This window comes from Apis mellifera, linkage group LG2 (genome assembly GCF_003254395.2).
Source record: "Apis mellifera strain DH4 linkage group LG2, Amel_HAv3.1, whole genome shotgun sequence".
NCBI lineage: Eukaryota > Metazoa > Arthropoda > Insecta > Hymenoptera > Apidae > Apis > Apis mellifera.
In genome coordinates, this window is record NC_037639.1 from 10,759,992 (window position 1) to 10,773,722 (window position 13,731).

The window sequence follows — 13,731 nt, forward strand, 5'->3', positions numbered from 1 at the left end:
ACATGTTATTTAATACGCATGGTAAGCAATATAAATGTACAATTTAAGACTACGATATATTAGAGACGTTTACAAGTGTCCCAGAATATCCTGAGATTTTCCTACAACCCTAAAAAACAGGGGTCGAAAATAAATGACCCAATTTGCCGGCCAACTCTGAAAAAAATATGTTCGACGAAGATGTTTAAGCGGAGACAACCGCTACTAAGTTTCAAATTTAGATCTAAAAATATCTCGAATGAATCCTTTCCCTTCGCCGCCGCCGCCACGGGGCGATTCACCGTCTTGATCGCATCGTCGTCAAGAAGAAGAGAAAAAAAAAAAAGAAAGAAAAAAGAAAAAGAAAAAAACGAAACACAACACCCAAGCGTAGCGCACAAGGAAGGGAAGACGAGCTTTCGTGTTACGCTTACCCTCGGTCAAGTGTCGCGTTCATAATGATCCCCGACGTGATCGCAAAAAAGGAGTAGCGACCATATAGCAGGGGAAGGGAGAATCCATGCCAAAAGGGCCGACAAAGCCGTGTCTTTTTTTCCCTTCTTATTTTCATAGAACGGCCACGGTGTAGCGTAACACCGCCGATCTCCGTATCAATAGCTCCCCTACCAGGCTCGCAGGTGTACCACCCTATTCACGACAAAAGAACAAACCTTTGGGACAAGTGTGTTACTGCTGGCCGCCCCGCTAGAAACGGTTACACCGCATAATTCCGCATCCCTCCCCTCCTCCTCCTCGTCACCTCTTCTTCTCCACCAACCCTATCGTCTCCTTTTCTTTTTCTTTTTCTTTTTTAGTTACCTTTAGTCCACCGGGTGGAACGAGGAGAGGGAGAGAGAAAGGGAGAGAGAGGGAGGAAGGGAGAGTCTGCGTGCATTATCGAAGGGGAATTCGTGTATGGGAATCTCACAGGTGTATGGTTTTCCAAGAGAAAGAGAGAAAGAGAGAAGAAAAAAGAAGAGGAGGAGGAGAAGTTCGTTTCTGGATGAATCGTTCGTTCGTTCGTTCGTTGCTCGAGGGTGATTCTTCTACGAGGTGGATGCCTGTCTGACCGTAATAGTGATATTAAAACACAATATCGTACGGGAGGAAAAAAAGTTGGAGGAGAGGTTGGGGGGAGGATGGTTGCGCTCGATGATGGTGATGACAGTGCTCGAACGCACGTGCATGGGAATTCGATATATATTCACCGGGTCGAGTAATATACCGCGTGGACGAGAAACTCTATTCTCCATATATATAGGATGGATGGGTCAAGAGTAGCGTGATCGTAAAGTCCCACGGGTCGGGGATCGAAAGCAGGAGCGGACTGTTCAGAAAATTCAATCGATCCCTTCGCGCGTCATCCGTCGATAAAATACGTGTCGAGAGGTTGCCTATTTGTGTCGAGTCTTCTAGTCCCTTCTTCCCTTGTGAGCGAGAGGGTGAGGGGAGGGAAAAAGGGACCATTATGGCGAGCTATAAAGAAGTGAAAGGCTCTATGCTTGTACACAAAGTGTTAAAGTTGCTTCAACTCACCGTGCATTTTCTTTTTTTTCCTTCTCTTTTTTTTCTGTCGAGGAAGATAGAAGATAGAGAGAGAGAGAGAGAGGGAGGGAGGGAAGAGATCCGAATTTTTAATCGGATAATTTTTTCGAACGATCGAGCCGACGATAATGGAGATTCGGGCCGATAGCCCGAATGATTTGTGGACGAGGGAGAAGGATGAACGCAGGATGGCGAGTGGATGGGAAGGCCAGTGAACTCGCCAGTTAACGTGTTTTGGGTCAAAAGTGTCGCCATAAAATCCGTACAAGGTTTGCCGGATTCCTTATCATCACGAGATATTTCCGTGCCTATGGGTCATCGGGATCCTCGATCATCCATTTCGAATTAACGAACGATAGAGTGGTATGCCACCGCGTTAAAAATTCTTCTGGATACGCACGCTCGATTCCGTTGAATATTCATTCCTCGTCGACCTCGAAGCAACAGTATTAGACGCTTTTGCATATCTATTTTTATACGTAGGTTCTCTTTTTCTTTTCTTTTTTTATATATCTTCGTTATCAGATGCTTACGCGAATACAGCGCGTATACGACGCCGCAAATTGAAGATCGCGAGAGTACAACACTCCGAATGATTTTTATCTTTTGAAAATTGTGACACGATTATTCGAAATATATATCAAAGTTATCGAACGGCGGTCGAGATAAGATGCGATTCAACGTCCTATTTGCGAAAGATAACGCGTATAAATAATTCAAGAATAATTCAAGACTCCGTACCGATATATAAATCTCTTCTGTTCTCCCTTCGATTCGACGCGACTTATTACCCTGTAGTAACTTGCATCACGGATCGAAAGTTGAGAAAGAGCGAGCGACCGTGTCAAATTTTTCCTCCATTCGAATACAATGATACTCCGAGGCGAAGGGAGCGCGGATCCTCTGAAAATAAAAGGGCGTCAATTTGCTGCCGAAAAACAGGGTTCCCCAAAGGCCACGATGCAAGGGGACGATAAAGGGGAGGGAGTTAGTCGTCGCACAGTCGAGGCCGATGAACCTTTTTCCCTCTAAGCTCGCCAGGTATACATCCCCCCGGCGTGTGCATATCCCTCGATCGATCCCCCCGTATATCTTCCAAGATATGATCCCGATCGGACAGCGATCTTAGCCTCCTCTGACCTTGACCACTTAGTTCTGGTAGCGCGTATATATATATATATATATGGAGAAGGGACGAGTCTCTCTCTACGTGGCGAAGGAGAGAAACGAGAACAGCTTTAACCTTGAGAACAGAGTCCTGCCAGTCTCTACTTTGCCCGATTGAGAGTTTTGCTCGCGACGCTCCTCGCTCCTTTCAGCTCCCTCGATCGGGCCGGGTCGAATTAAAAGGGGGAGAGGGGAGGGGGAAGAGGATGGAAAAGGTGGAGAGGGTGGGCGGTGATCTCAGGTGCCGGAAATACGGTAGGGACAACCCCACCCCCCCTTCTTCGTCCAGGCGAGGCGCGATAGCCAACGTTTTCCGTTGTAAATTTCCCCAAAGCGCGAGTGGGACGTAAATCGATCAGACACTGGCTTCGCCTCGCTGTGGATGAGGTTTTGTTCGTTTTTGGGCCCTGCTCCTGTACAAGAGGGAATCGAGGGGCCTGATGAGTCACGGACGGTGCCCCGCGGCGAGGGTCCCGCCGGTTCTCAACCTCTCCAACTTTACGAACTTTTAATGCGTCTCTCGATATAAAATAAAATCTTTTATCAAATCTACGAGCCTTCTTCTATCACCCACACCCTCGTCGAAATCTTTTCGAAATAATCTCGAAATAATAACGGTTCGATATATGTACATATATATATGTACATATGTGGGAAAAAAAAATTGTATTCTTTTACGTGTAAAACGTAAGACTAACCGTAAAATTCCGATTTTCCTCGAAAAAGTCGTTTCGTCGTTACATTCATCCCGAACGATCCCCGCGAGATAATGCGTCCCTCCGCGAGAAGAGAAAGCATCCCATTAAGAAGAAAAGCAAATATTTGACCGTGTTGACAGCCACACGAATCTCACGATCCAACTGCTCGCAACTGTTAGCGCGTATATATACACCCATCGGGAGATAACCGAAGGAAAGGCAACGGCTGAGAACCGGCCGACGATAGCCAGGGGTTCGGGTACGTTAGGAACACGTGCAGTCTCGAACGGTCCAGGTCCCCCCTGTAAACGTGTTCGTGTTCAGATGGTACCGTACGCTTGTGTGAGTTGAGATATAGGAGGCTCCCTCCCTCTCCCTCTCCTCCCTTCCTCCTCCTCCTCCTCCTCCTCCTCCTCCTCCTGCACAGAGCCGGGCCTTCCTTCTTCCTTCTCCCTCCTCCGCCACCCTCCGGACCCCGGTGTGCCCCTAAGTTATATTCGAAAGGGGAGATTTGTATTTGTGCATTCGACGTATTGTTTGTGTAGGTTGCCTCCCCTGGCAGGTTAGCCACCTGTTGACTAACCTGAACCTTAGGTTTCTGCCCACACAAACCCCACGACGACCGAGCGACGATAGTCCAAGCCGATGTGTTTTTAAACTAACCCTCCCTCCCCCCCTCCTTTCTCAATCTTTATTTTGCGGCTATCGTGGGGTTACAGACCTCTTCCACCGGACCAACTTGCTCGGACTTTCTCGCGTTTTCGAATTGATCTCCTTTTCGATCAAAAGAATAGAGTTCAATGGTGGAACTTTGATTACTTTTTTTTCCTTTTTTCTCGCATTTTTGATTCTCGAACGAAAGCTTTTTCAACTTTCTCGTTTCGTTTCTTTTTTCTTTTTTTTCTTTTGAAACTCTTCGAGGACGTTTCTCTAATCGAATTCTTCCAAGATCGTAATATTGTAAATTTTCGAACGGATCAGAGATCGAGATGCATCCTGAAGCGAAAAAATTCTCGAATCGTGGAAAAAAGCGGAAGATTCCCCGGATCGTTGATTTCGAGGTCGTTGAATAAATAACAAACCGTGTGTAACATATTTTTTTTTCTTCTTTTCATCTTATCTCCAAGACTCCGCGATTTATCGCGCTTCCATTATTATCGACGACATCCACCGGGACCTGGAGTATCCAGGAAGAAGCGGGAGAATGCAAATCGATCGGCCACTTGGACGGAATCGAACGTAATTCGATTTAAAGACACGAAGAGTGGGGGGAGGAAGGACAGAGACGAGAGATGGAACAACGAGTTCCTCCTATCCTCTATCTTCCTCGATATCCAATAGAAGCCAGGATGAATATCGTATAGACGCGGCCCGTACATCATCACGGAGGAGTGGATTTACGCTCGAAGGTGTGACCAGGGGAGGAGGGAGGAAGAGAAACAAAGAGAGAGAGAGAGAGAGGGCAGACTCTATACTCGGTTTCCTATAAATCTAAACGCGTGTTCCTCGGGCGATTCGGCCCGTTATCGGCTCGTCGATTCTCGCTCATCACGCGTATATACGGTACACGAAATAATATGTGGGTGGACCCGAGCGGTGGCTCGACCTCTCGAAACAACAGTTACCGCTCGCTCGCGACTCGGTAGCCACGATTTCCTCTTAACCATCGCTCGTGAGATGCGCCCGCGTACCAACCGATGAATACAAATGGACCGGTGGCCTCTTAACGTAACGCTCGAAATCGAGGAAGGAATCGAAGGAATCGAATCGAGGGATCTGGAGGATGAGACTCTTCGAGAAGAATAAGGGAGGGAGAGGATCGAGGTGGTGTACAGGGTGTTCCTCTTTATTTTTCACGTAGTCTTCTTTTATATGAGGAGAATTCTTTTTAAACAATCCTTGTTTGGATATTTCGCTAATTTCACTCTTGACTTCTGTCTCACTCGCGTTGCATAAATATTAGTCGTATATTTAAAAAAGAAAGAAAAGAAAAATAGAGAGTTATTAGTACATTTAAATTACGCATAGATGAAAAAAGTCTATATGTAATTGGAATTTTTGATTCGGACCAACCTTTTCAAACTAAATGAAATTAAAGTTGAATTTATTCCTTCTTGGACACCCTGTATAAAACGATATCCGTAGGAGTCGGACGCGACCTTAGTCCTTGTCTACCGTGGTCGATACAATCTCGACGCAACGAAGATATCCGCCTCGGAATGAGATTTCCATCCGGAATTGCCGCTGGCCCGGTTCCAGCTGAACCTTCGGCTGCACCTAGCAGGGCGACGACGGTTTCTAACAATTCTGCAAATCGATTCAAACGTATTCAAACCTATTCCACGGACTCGTGTTCGCGTATATATATATATGTAAGAGTGTGTACGTGCGTGCGTGTAACGCGTTACACTGTCACCGTGCCATAATAGCTCCTCTCGCGTGCGCGGCTACAATAGACCTCGTTGTCAGTGTCTCTCGCATTAAGTCGACGATTCGACCGAGCTCCCTCTCTCTCTTTCAATCGACGAAGCGAGAGAAAGAGAGAGAGAGAGAGAGACCTTACGAGGTTACTCGCGGAGAGCTGTTCTAGGAAATGAATAATTAACGCCTGTTGTGCCACGGAATAGATACCGATACGAGATATACTGGAACAGGGGGATGGTTAAACGTGGCCGGGGAAATTGAATGTCACCGATTGGCTCCGGATTCGCGAGGAGATCGTTGCGAAAGGACCAAGTGCCTGTCGTAAAGTTAGTTCACAGGGAATTGTACGGTCTGCTCGAATTTTCCTTACAATGCAATTCAGTTAGTTAGATACATTTGCACCAGATATAAAGATGCTTTAACGATATACTTTTTATAGGAAAATTTTGTAAACAGTCTCTCGATGTAATTAATTCGGTTTTATAAATATCGTTTAAAGAAGGTATTAAATTAAGTATTTCGAAACAAAGATTCTTCTCTATTCTATCTCGCTTTGCGTAACGAATCACGTCACCGAGTTACGCAGCGATGAAATCAAAGACACAGCTTTCTGATCGGGATCAGAGCCTAATTTCCCTTTTCGTTATTCATAGGCCGGTACGTGTCTCGGGTTTTGCCAGGTTTACGGCTAATTAGCGGCTCGATCTACTTGCCAACGATCGAGCCGGCCAATAATTAAGTCGGCCAGGATCGCCGCGGCCGTCGATCGCGACCCTCTGTCCGATAATTGCGGCTCAATATCGCCCGCTTTAATACCGAGCCGTGCCGGAAGTAAAAGCCGCGAGAGGAACGCGCCACGTTCATTCGGAATTAATGTATTTCGCGGCCGCTAATTGCATTATTCACCGCCCGCCATCCCCTCCTCCTCCTCCTCCTTCTGTAATCTCCACCCGTTCGTATCGGCCCGCGTAATCGACGTCTCCGGATTAGTTCGTTTCATTGCACTCGTCCACTGTTCCACGCTGCATGCCGTTGCGCAATTGTTTCCCCGCCTCGTAAACGATTCGCGATCGAGTTAAAAAATTCACTCGAGTTATCTAGGATCCTTTGTTTCTTCGAGATTTTCAATGATTTTTTTTGTTAATTTTAGTCTGAATCAGTTTGAAGATTAGGAAATCGAGTTAAAAATGACTCGAATTATCTAGGATACTTTGTTTCTTTGAGATCTCTGTTAATTTTAGTCTGAATTTGAAGATTAAGAAATCGAGTTAAAAATGATTTGAATTATTAAGAATCCTTTTTTCTTCGAGATTTTCTTTGAGATTCTTCCTGTTAACTTTAATGTAAATCAATTTGAAGATTAGGAAATCGAATTAAAAATGACTCGAGTTATCTAGGATCCTTTGTTTCTTCGAGATTTTTAATGATCTTTGTTAATTTTAATCTGAATCAATTATCGAAATCGAGTTATTAAAGATCCTTTATTTCTTTGAGATTTTCAATGATCTTTTCTGTTAACTTTAGTCTGAATCAATTTGAAGATTAGGAAATCGAGTTAAAAATCACTCGAGTTATTTTCGTTTCCTCGAGATCTTCGATGATCTTCTCTGTTAACTTTATTTCCTGAATTCGAGGATAAAAATTAGGAAAAATCGAGGATAATATTTGTCCCGATATAGATTTATTCTTGCATAGATAAATATCTACGCAGAGTGAGAAGAATTGTTTGAGAATCTTGATCGAGAGGAAGGATTAGCAGGAAGTAGGTCGCCTTTCTTGGCGAGATCGATAAACTTTGGTTGATCGTGATATGGGATCGGGATATTGCGTGTCTGAGGCACGCGAATTCATAGGTCATGCCGATGACGTTTGATGGACGCGCGCGGAATAGGTATGTCAATTTCTCTAGGGATGTCGTGCCTCTGGTTCGGCTGAAAGGGTTAACCTTAATTGTACATTATCGACGCGAAACACCACGTAATCCCATCGAGAAAAATTCATCGTCTCGTTGCTTTTTCACTTCGAGGAAAAAAAAGAAAAAAGCAAAGAGCGGCAAAACAACATTCCTATAAACCGTATCCCTATAAATCCCACTACGAATGGAAAGGGATCGAAACGTCGCGTCGCGGTCTGTTAATCCGCAACAATTATCTATTACTTGAGTCACCGTTTCAGGAAAAATCAGCCAGGATGATTAACGGAGGAACTTACTCTATCCTCGCCCGATATTCTTCTCTCTTTTCTTCTTTACACTGAAGAAACTTTTTCCAATATCGAATTGCTCACCATAGATGTTACGTCACCATCCATCGATTATTTTCAACGACTTTCGACCTCGAACCTTTCAGTTTCATTAAAAGGATCAAAGATCGACAGATTTTGACAGGCAGATCGAACGAGATACAAACATTTTTTTCCTTTTTCGTAAACACCAAGGATATCGCACTTTACAAACGTAAAAAGAAACTCGTCGATCGAGATTTAACTTTCCCTTGCCTCTCTTTTTCTTGCGACTTCTTGTGTCCTCCTCATCGCATTCGATCCAAAGAGGACGACGTAATTAGCCGCGGATCCAACCAGAGAAGATGGTTCGTTCGGCCCTGCCCTCGCTCGTATATTCACAAGTATATCCTCCCGGTTAAAGCGTTCCAATGGATTTTTCAATGGGACAACCTGCCGCGGAAGCCTTCCATTTGTGACGCGTTCAACGATCCATCATCCGAGCATTGGCGAGCAAGAGTGGAGGGAGGGAGGGGTCGGAGAGAAAAGGGCCTGTGTGCGTGTCTCTTCCGCGCCAAGAAATCACTTAAACGGCGCGGAACGGTAGGATCCGCCGCGGCAAATCCGCATAATGGCCGGATCGTAAGGAACGGCTCCACCAACTTACGCGTGATTTATGTTTTAATCACGGGTTTACAACGGGGCCGCGCGCGCTTCGCCCACGTACGCTTCTTCCACTGCTTTCAGCCTCGCATAATGGTAATAATGGTGGAAAGACGGACACACACGCGCGCGTGCTCCCCGTTTATCGGCCGGAGACTCTCCTCGAGTTTTCTCCGCAATCGTCCCCGTTTCTCTTCCTTGCCTCTTCTTCTCCCTTTCTTTATTTGCAATTTAAAGTAATAATAAGCGTGGAGAGAAAGAGAGAGAGAAAGAGATTCGAAATTGCGTATAAATTAAATTTGATAGGAACTTGGATAGGAACTGGTGATTAGGCGACTTTTTTAAGTAAATTCTACGACGCGAGAAAAGGCCTTTTTCTATCCATTCAAACGAGATGTATTTTATCATACTTGCGCATCTATGCTTGGCCATATATATTTTTCATTAAGATTAATCCTTTTCGGTGTATCATTAACTTTTTATCTTTCGACAACTTCAATCTTCGTATTTTTATCATCGATGGAATTGTCAAATATTTGTGCAACAATCGCTTTTAATTGATCAAGACTTTTTCATAACTATATTGCAATCATCGAGAAATAACGCGCCATCACGTTTGTCGCAGAGTAATCGTCGAATGAATTACGATTGTTGTTGCGTTGCTCCATCAGCGTTGGGAGGAACACCGTGCAGAAAGGGAGAGAGATCCGCATCTTCTTGGAACCAGAAGCCGCGATGTAATGTAGGCCAATCACGTTTACACCACGAGCGTTCGAAGCAGCGATGTTTTGTTGAATTATTATCCGACTGGTGCCGCGCGGAATCGTCCAGCAGAACGTGGAAATTACGGTGGCGGGCAAAAATCTAGCAAGTCGTGGCGCGAGGGAAGAGAGATCGGCGGATGGATCGGTTCGTGCACGACCTTTGCTAAGTGCTTTTTCCCTTTCCTTTAGGTAAATGATTTCGAATGGTGAATGATCGAAATCGGATGGTTTTTAGCTTAGGGAGGATCGTTATTGCGTTTGATATCCGATACGTTCCTTTCTTGCGGCACAAATTATACAATATCGCGGAAAATATTCGGAAAGAAAGAATATTTCGAAAGAAAGAGATGTAAACAAAGGGGAAACGCAACGTAAACAGAAATGGAATGCGAACGGGCAAAAGAAGCAAGAACAACAAAGCAGAAAATAATTCTCGGAGGAGCTCATACGTTTCTCGGAAAAGTTATTTACCGGTGATTATTCAACGATTACCGGCCAGTTTTCTTGCGCAATTCCTCCACTCCTCGTTACGCTATTTTCCAACCCAAATCTGGAATTCCAACTGTACCGTCGTCCAGAAGAAGAAAAGAAAGGAAGAAAACTAAATACTAGAACCGAGGCACGATCGTAGCACGAGGCGGTTAAACGACGACAAAACAAAAAAAAAAAAAAGAAACGCAATAACTAATTACGCTCTCCTTGTTCCAAGGCAAAGAAAGGTGAAGGAGCAGCCCCAAGTTTTTCTGGCTGAAACTTCGAACGAGCCCGATCAATTTCTCAACGATCCAACCATGACAAATGATAGGCATCCTCGTGGCGAGTGGCTTATCCTCGCGGTATCGAGCCAATCCGCCCGATCCAGTTTACATTGCACGCTCGTTAGGCGAATGATAATCCGCGACGCTCGCCTGCCGGCCGCCTCATAGATAACCCGTCCACGATTCGCTCATTATCACGCTGCGCCGTTCGCCGATCATACGTACTCGAACCGCATCCAACCGTTTCCCACCTCGCGCCTCTCACCGATGCCTCTCGTGACGTACATAATTCCGCGGAACACGTACTTCATAGAATTCCAACTTAATATTACGATAATATTTCCACGTATATAATTGAAACTTCACGTTTTTCACCAGGCAAAGTATATACAAGGATTCGTTTCAGAGATGCAATTTCCCGTTTCGAGCGAACAAATCTCGTTCGAACAACAATATCTCTTGGAAACATCTATATATAATAAAGGAATAAAAATAATTCACGATTCGTTACTTACGATGGAATTCTATTATTAACCTCTCTTTTATTAAACTTCTAAATCCCTCCTGTCGATCGCAACATTTCAATCGAAACAAGGGAGATCGTTACTCATCATCATCGTCAAACAAACCTGCTTAAACAACGATATTTAAAACCACCTTTCAATCTCTCCCGATCCCAACCGACGTATCCGTCAATACGATGGTAATGCGATGAAATAGTTATCATCAAGCTGGCGAGCAAAGATCGATCCATCTTTATCGCCTGCGATCTCTCCCTCGCTTCGAACGAGCGTTTGAAACGGTACGATAGCCACATCTCTCGAGAGATGTTCGCTCGTCGATGATCTAAACTTGGCCTTGCCGAGTCTCTCTCTCTCTCTCTCTCTCTATCTATCTATCTATCTATCTATCCATCTGTCTCTGTCTGGCCCCGCGGGCCGAGAGAGAACAGATAATTCCAAGATTACAGGTTGTCCGAGTGTCGAGGCTGTTCGTGCAACAGGAACGGCAGCAACGCGGCTGCACCCGGCCGCTCCGTCCTTTTTTTTCCTTCCAGGATCTTTCTCGCCACGCTGCTGATGGGAGGGATACAAACACCGCCGGCCATGACACCGTAACCTTACCCAACGGTTTGATTATCCTCGCCACGATCGTCACGATCGTCAGCCATCTAGTGTCATTAGCTTCGTTTATGCTACGCGCCCTGCGATCATCCCCCTTCGCCGGACTCGTTTGCATAATGGCGCGCAATTATTTATCTGGAGTATGCCGCGCGGCACGAGCGTGGACGAGGAAAGACGACGATTCCCTTCGACCGATCCGATTCGTTAGATTCCCTTGCGTAACCGCATTAACATCTACGGAGATTTCTCTTCCTCGATGATTCCTTTTTTTTGGGTGAGGAAGAGGAAGGCAATTCTTGGAGGATCCGTGTCTCTGGTCGCCATTTTACAATTCGTAATTCCTTTTTCTCTCCGTTTTCAGATTATCATTTTGATTAAATATATTCGCGGTTCATGGTATAGTATAGTATTATTTTATATAAAAAATAATTTTAAAAGAACCCCTTTTATATCTCCTCGATCTGAATACATTACGCCAAGTGCACCGTGAAAATAATTAATCGGATTCTACAATATTGCGACGAGGCGACGAACAAGTTGCAACTTGTTTATTCCTTTCCCTTCTCCTCTCCTCGAATCCCCTCCTTCTCGCTCAAGGATCCACCACACGCTGCATCTAGATCTCGAGAATCTTAGACCCAAGTCTCTGGGATCGGTTGGAAGGAGCTCGATCGGTTGTTAATAATAACGGGTACGCTAAAAGGAACGCGTCCGCGCGAAAGTCGTAGTTGCGACGATCGACGTGGCGGGATCATCTCGGGGTGCATCTCACGGAATGATTCAGAGGCGATTAAGAGGCCGTAATCGGTCGCATTATGCACGCCTCTGCGGAGAAAATTGTAGCGATTAGCCGCGAAGGATGTGTAATTTTTTAATTAAGACCTCTCTCCGCGGTTCTCCCCTTCTTTCTCTCTCTATCTCTCCTCTTATTCGTTCTCGAAATTACAGTGATTATACCGAGTATTAGCATTTTTCCCCTCCCCTCGCCTATTTTCTCCTTCCTCCCTCCCACCCCCTCGACGCTAAGCCACGCGTGCCATTGCGTAACGAGGCTCGCGCGTCCTTCCTCCTCGCTCGTTCCTCCAGGATCGATGATTAGGTTTTATGATGGAAACGGCGAAATCGACGACCGTGTCTCGATCGAACAGAGAGAGAGAGAAGAGGGGAAGGGGAAAGGAGAAGAAGGAGACGATGGAGGTTACGTTGGACGATCGCCAGATGTTCCGAGCGAGCGGGAATGAGATAATATTTTAAGAGACGCGCAATTAACGAGCGATGATTGCGCTCGTTGGAGGAAACAATACGTCTCTCGATACGATCTTCGATCGATAACGCGTTCCGCTTTGCACAGCCTGTTCGGGGAATTTCATTCGAATTTCAGGTTCGGGGAACAACGATCGATTTCCGCGTATCCGACGTACGATTTTAACGCGCTCTTCGATGTTTCAGCGTTTCGAATATTTCGAGTAAAGTGAGAAACGTAGCATTTTCGAGGTGAAAAGTATTAGAATCGAAAGGAATCGCAGGATTCCTCGATTTTCTAAGAAGGGGATGTAAGTCTGTCGAGTCGATTCGTGGATTGGTTGTTTGGATGTCAATATTTTATAAGATATGCTGCTTTCGACAATGTTTTATGATAAACTTAATACACGTATTGTGATTTTTCAAGCGCAGCAACGTGTTCTTTTTTATATCCAAGTACACGTGTATTATACATATATTATATTATAGAATTAATCATAGATTGGGTTGATTAACCTGTTGAAGAAGTAACTGGTTAAAAATTTCGAATAAAATTATTCAAATTATTTTACTTTTCATACCTCGACCAATACTACGGTTATTTCCTCATCATAAACTTCAGCAAACAAAACTTCTTCTCGATGTAGTCGTCGATGAATCTTGTATCGGATTCTTGATTCAAAAATTGATAACCTCAAATCTGTTTGTCTCTCTTTCTCTCTCTCTCTCTCGTCCAACGAAATCTTCGTTCCAAAGGGAACGTTTCTCATTTTTTTTTCCCCCCTACGATTCAAATAAGGTTAAGTGGACGGAAGACGATAGAAGAGGCACTCGAGACGATCTCGTTCGACCCAAAATTTCACGACAGCTTAGCGAGGCGACACTTAGCATCTTGCCTGAGTGACCTTAAAATAATAACATCGGGAGATAACAGCCGGCCTGTGTCATGAGGGTATATAACATGCGCGCGCGCGTGTACGCGCGAGCTGCGAGAAATGTAAGCACGGCCACGTGTTACAGGGCAACACGTGTCGCGTGGTACCAGTGAAAATAAATCATGCGCCTGTGGGGCGAACGAGAACGCGAACACGGAGACGGAGAAAGAGGAGCGGAGGAGAAGAAATTCGAGAAAAAGGTTCGGACCCTT

General features: G+C 45.0%; 1 protein-coding gene across 11 annotated transcripts in view; it reads right to left on the reverse strand.

The window, feature by feature from the left end:
• Positions 1-13,731, reverse strand: part of LOC100577827 — an 80,705-nt gene that overhangs the window by 31,870 nt on the left and 35,104 nt on the right. For 8 of the 11 annotated variants that reach the window (XR_003304113.1, XR_003304105.1, XR_003304104.1 and 5 more), the window contains one exon: positions 5,463-5,696. The exons of 2 other annotated variants lie outside the window; for them this stretch is intronic. Coding sequence is in view for 1 of the 9 variants with exons in the window: in XM_026438846.1 (XP_026294631.1) it covers positions 5,688-5,696 (9 nt within the window). In the remaining 8 variants the exon portion in view is untranslated. Of the gene's footprint in view, positions 1-5,462; positions 5,697-13,731 lie in introns of those variants that run through there. One more of the 11 variants, XM_026438846.1, reaches the window with a different exon arrangement.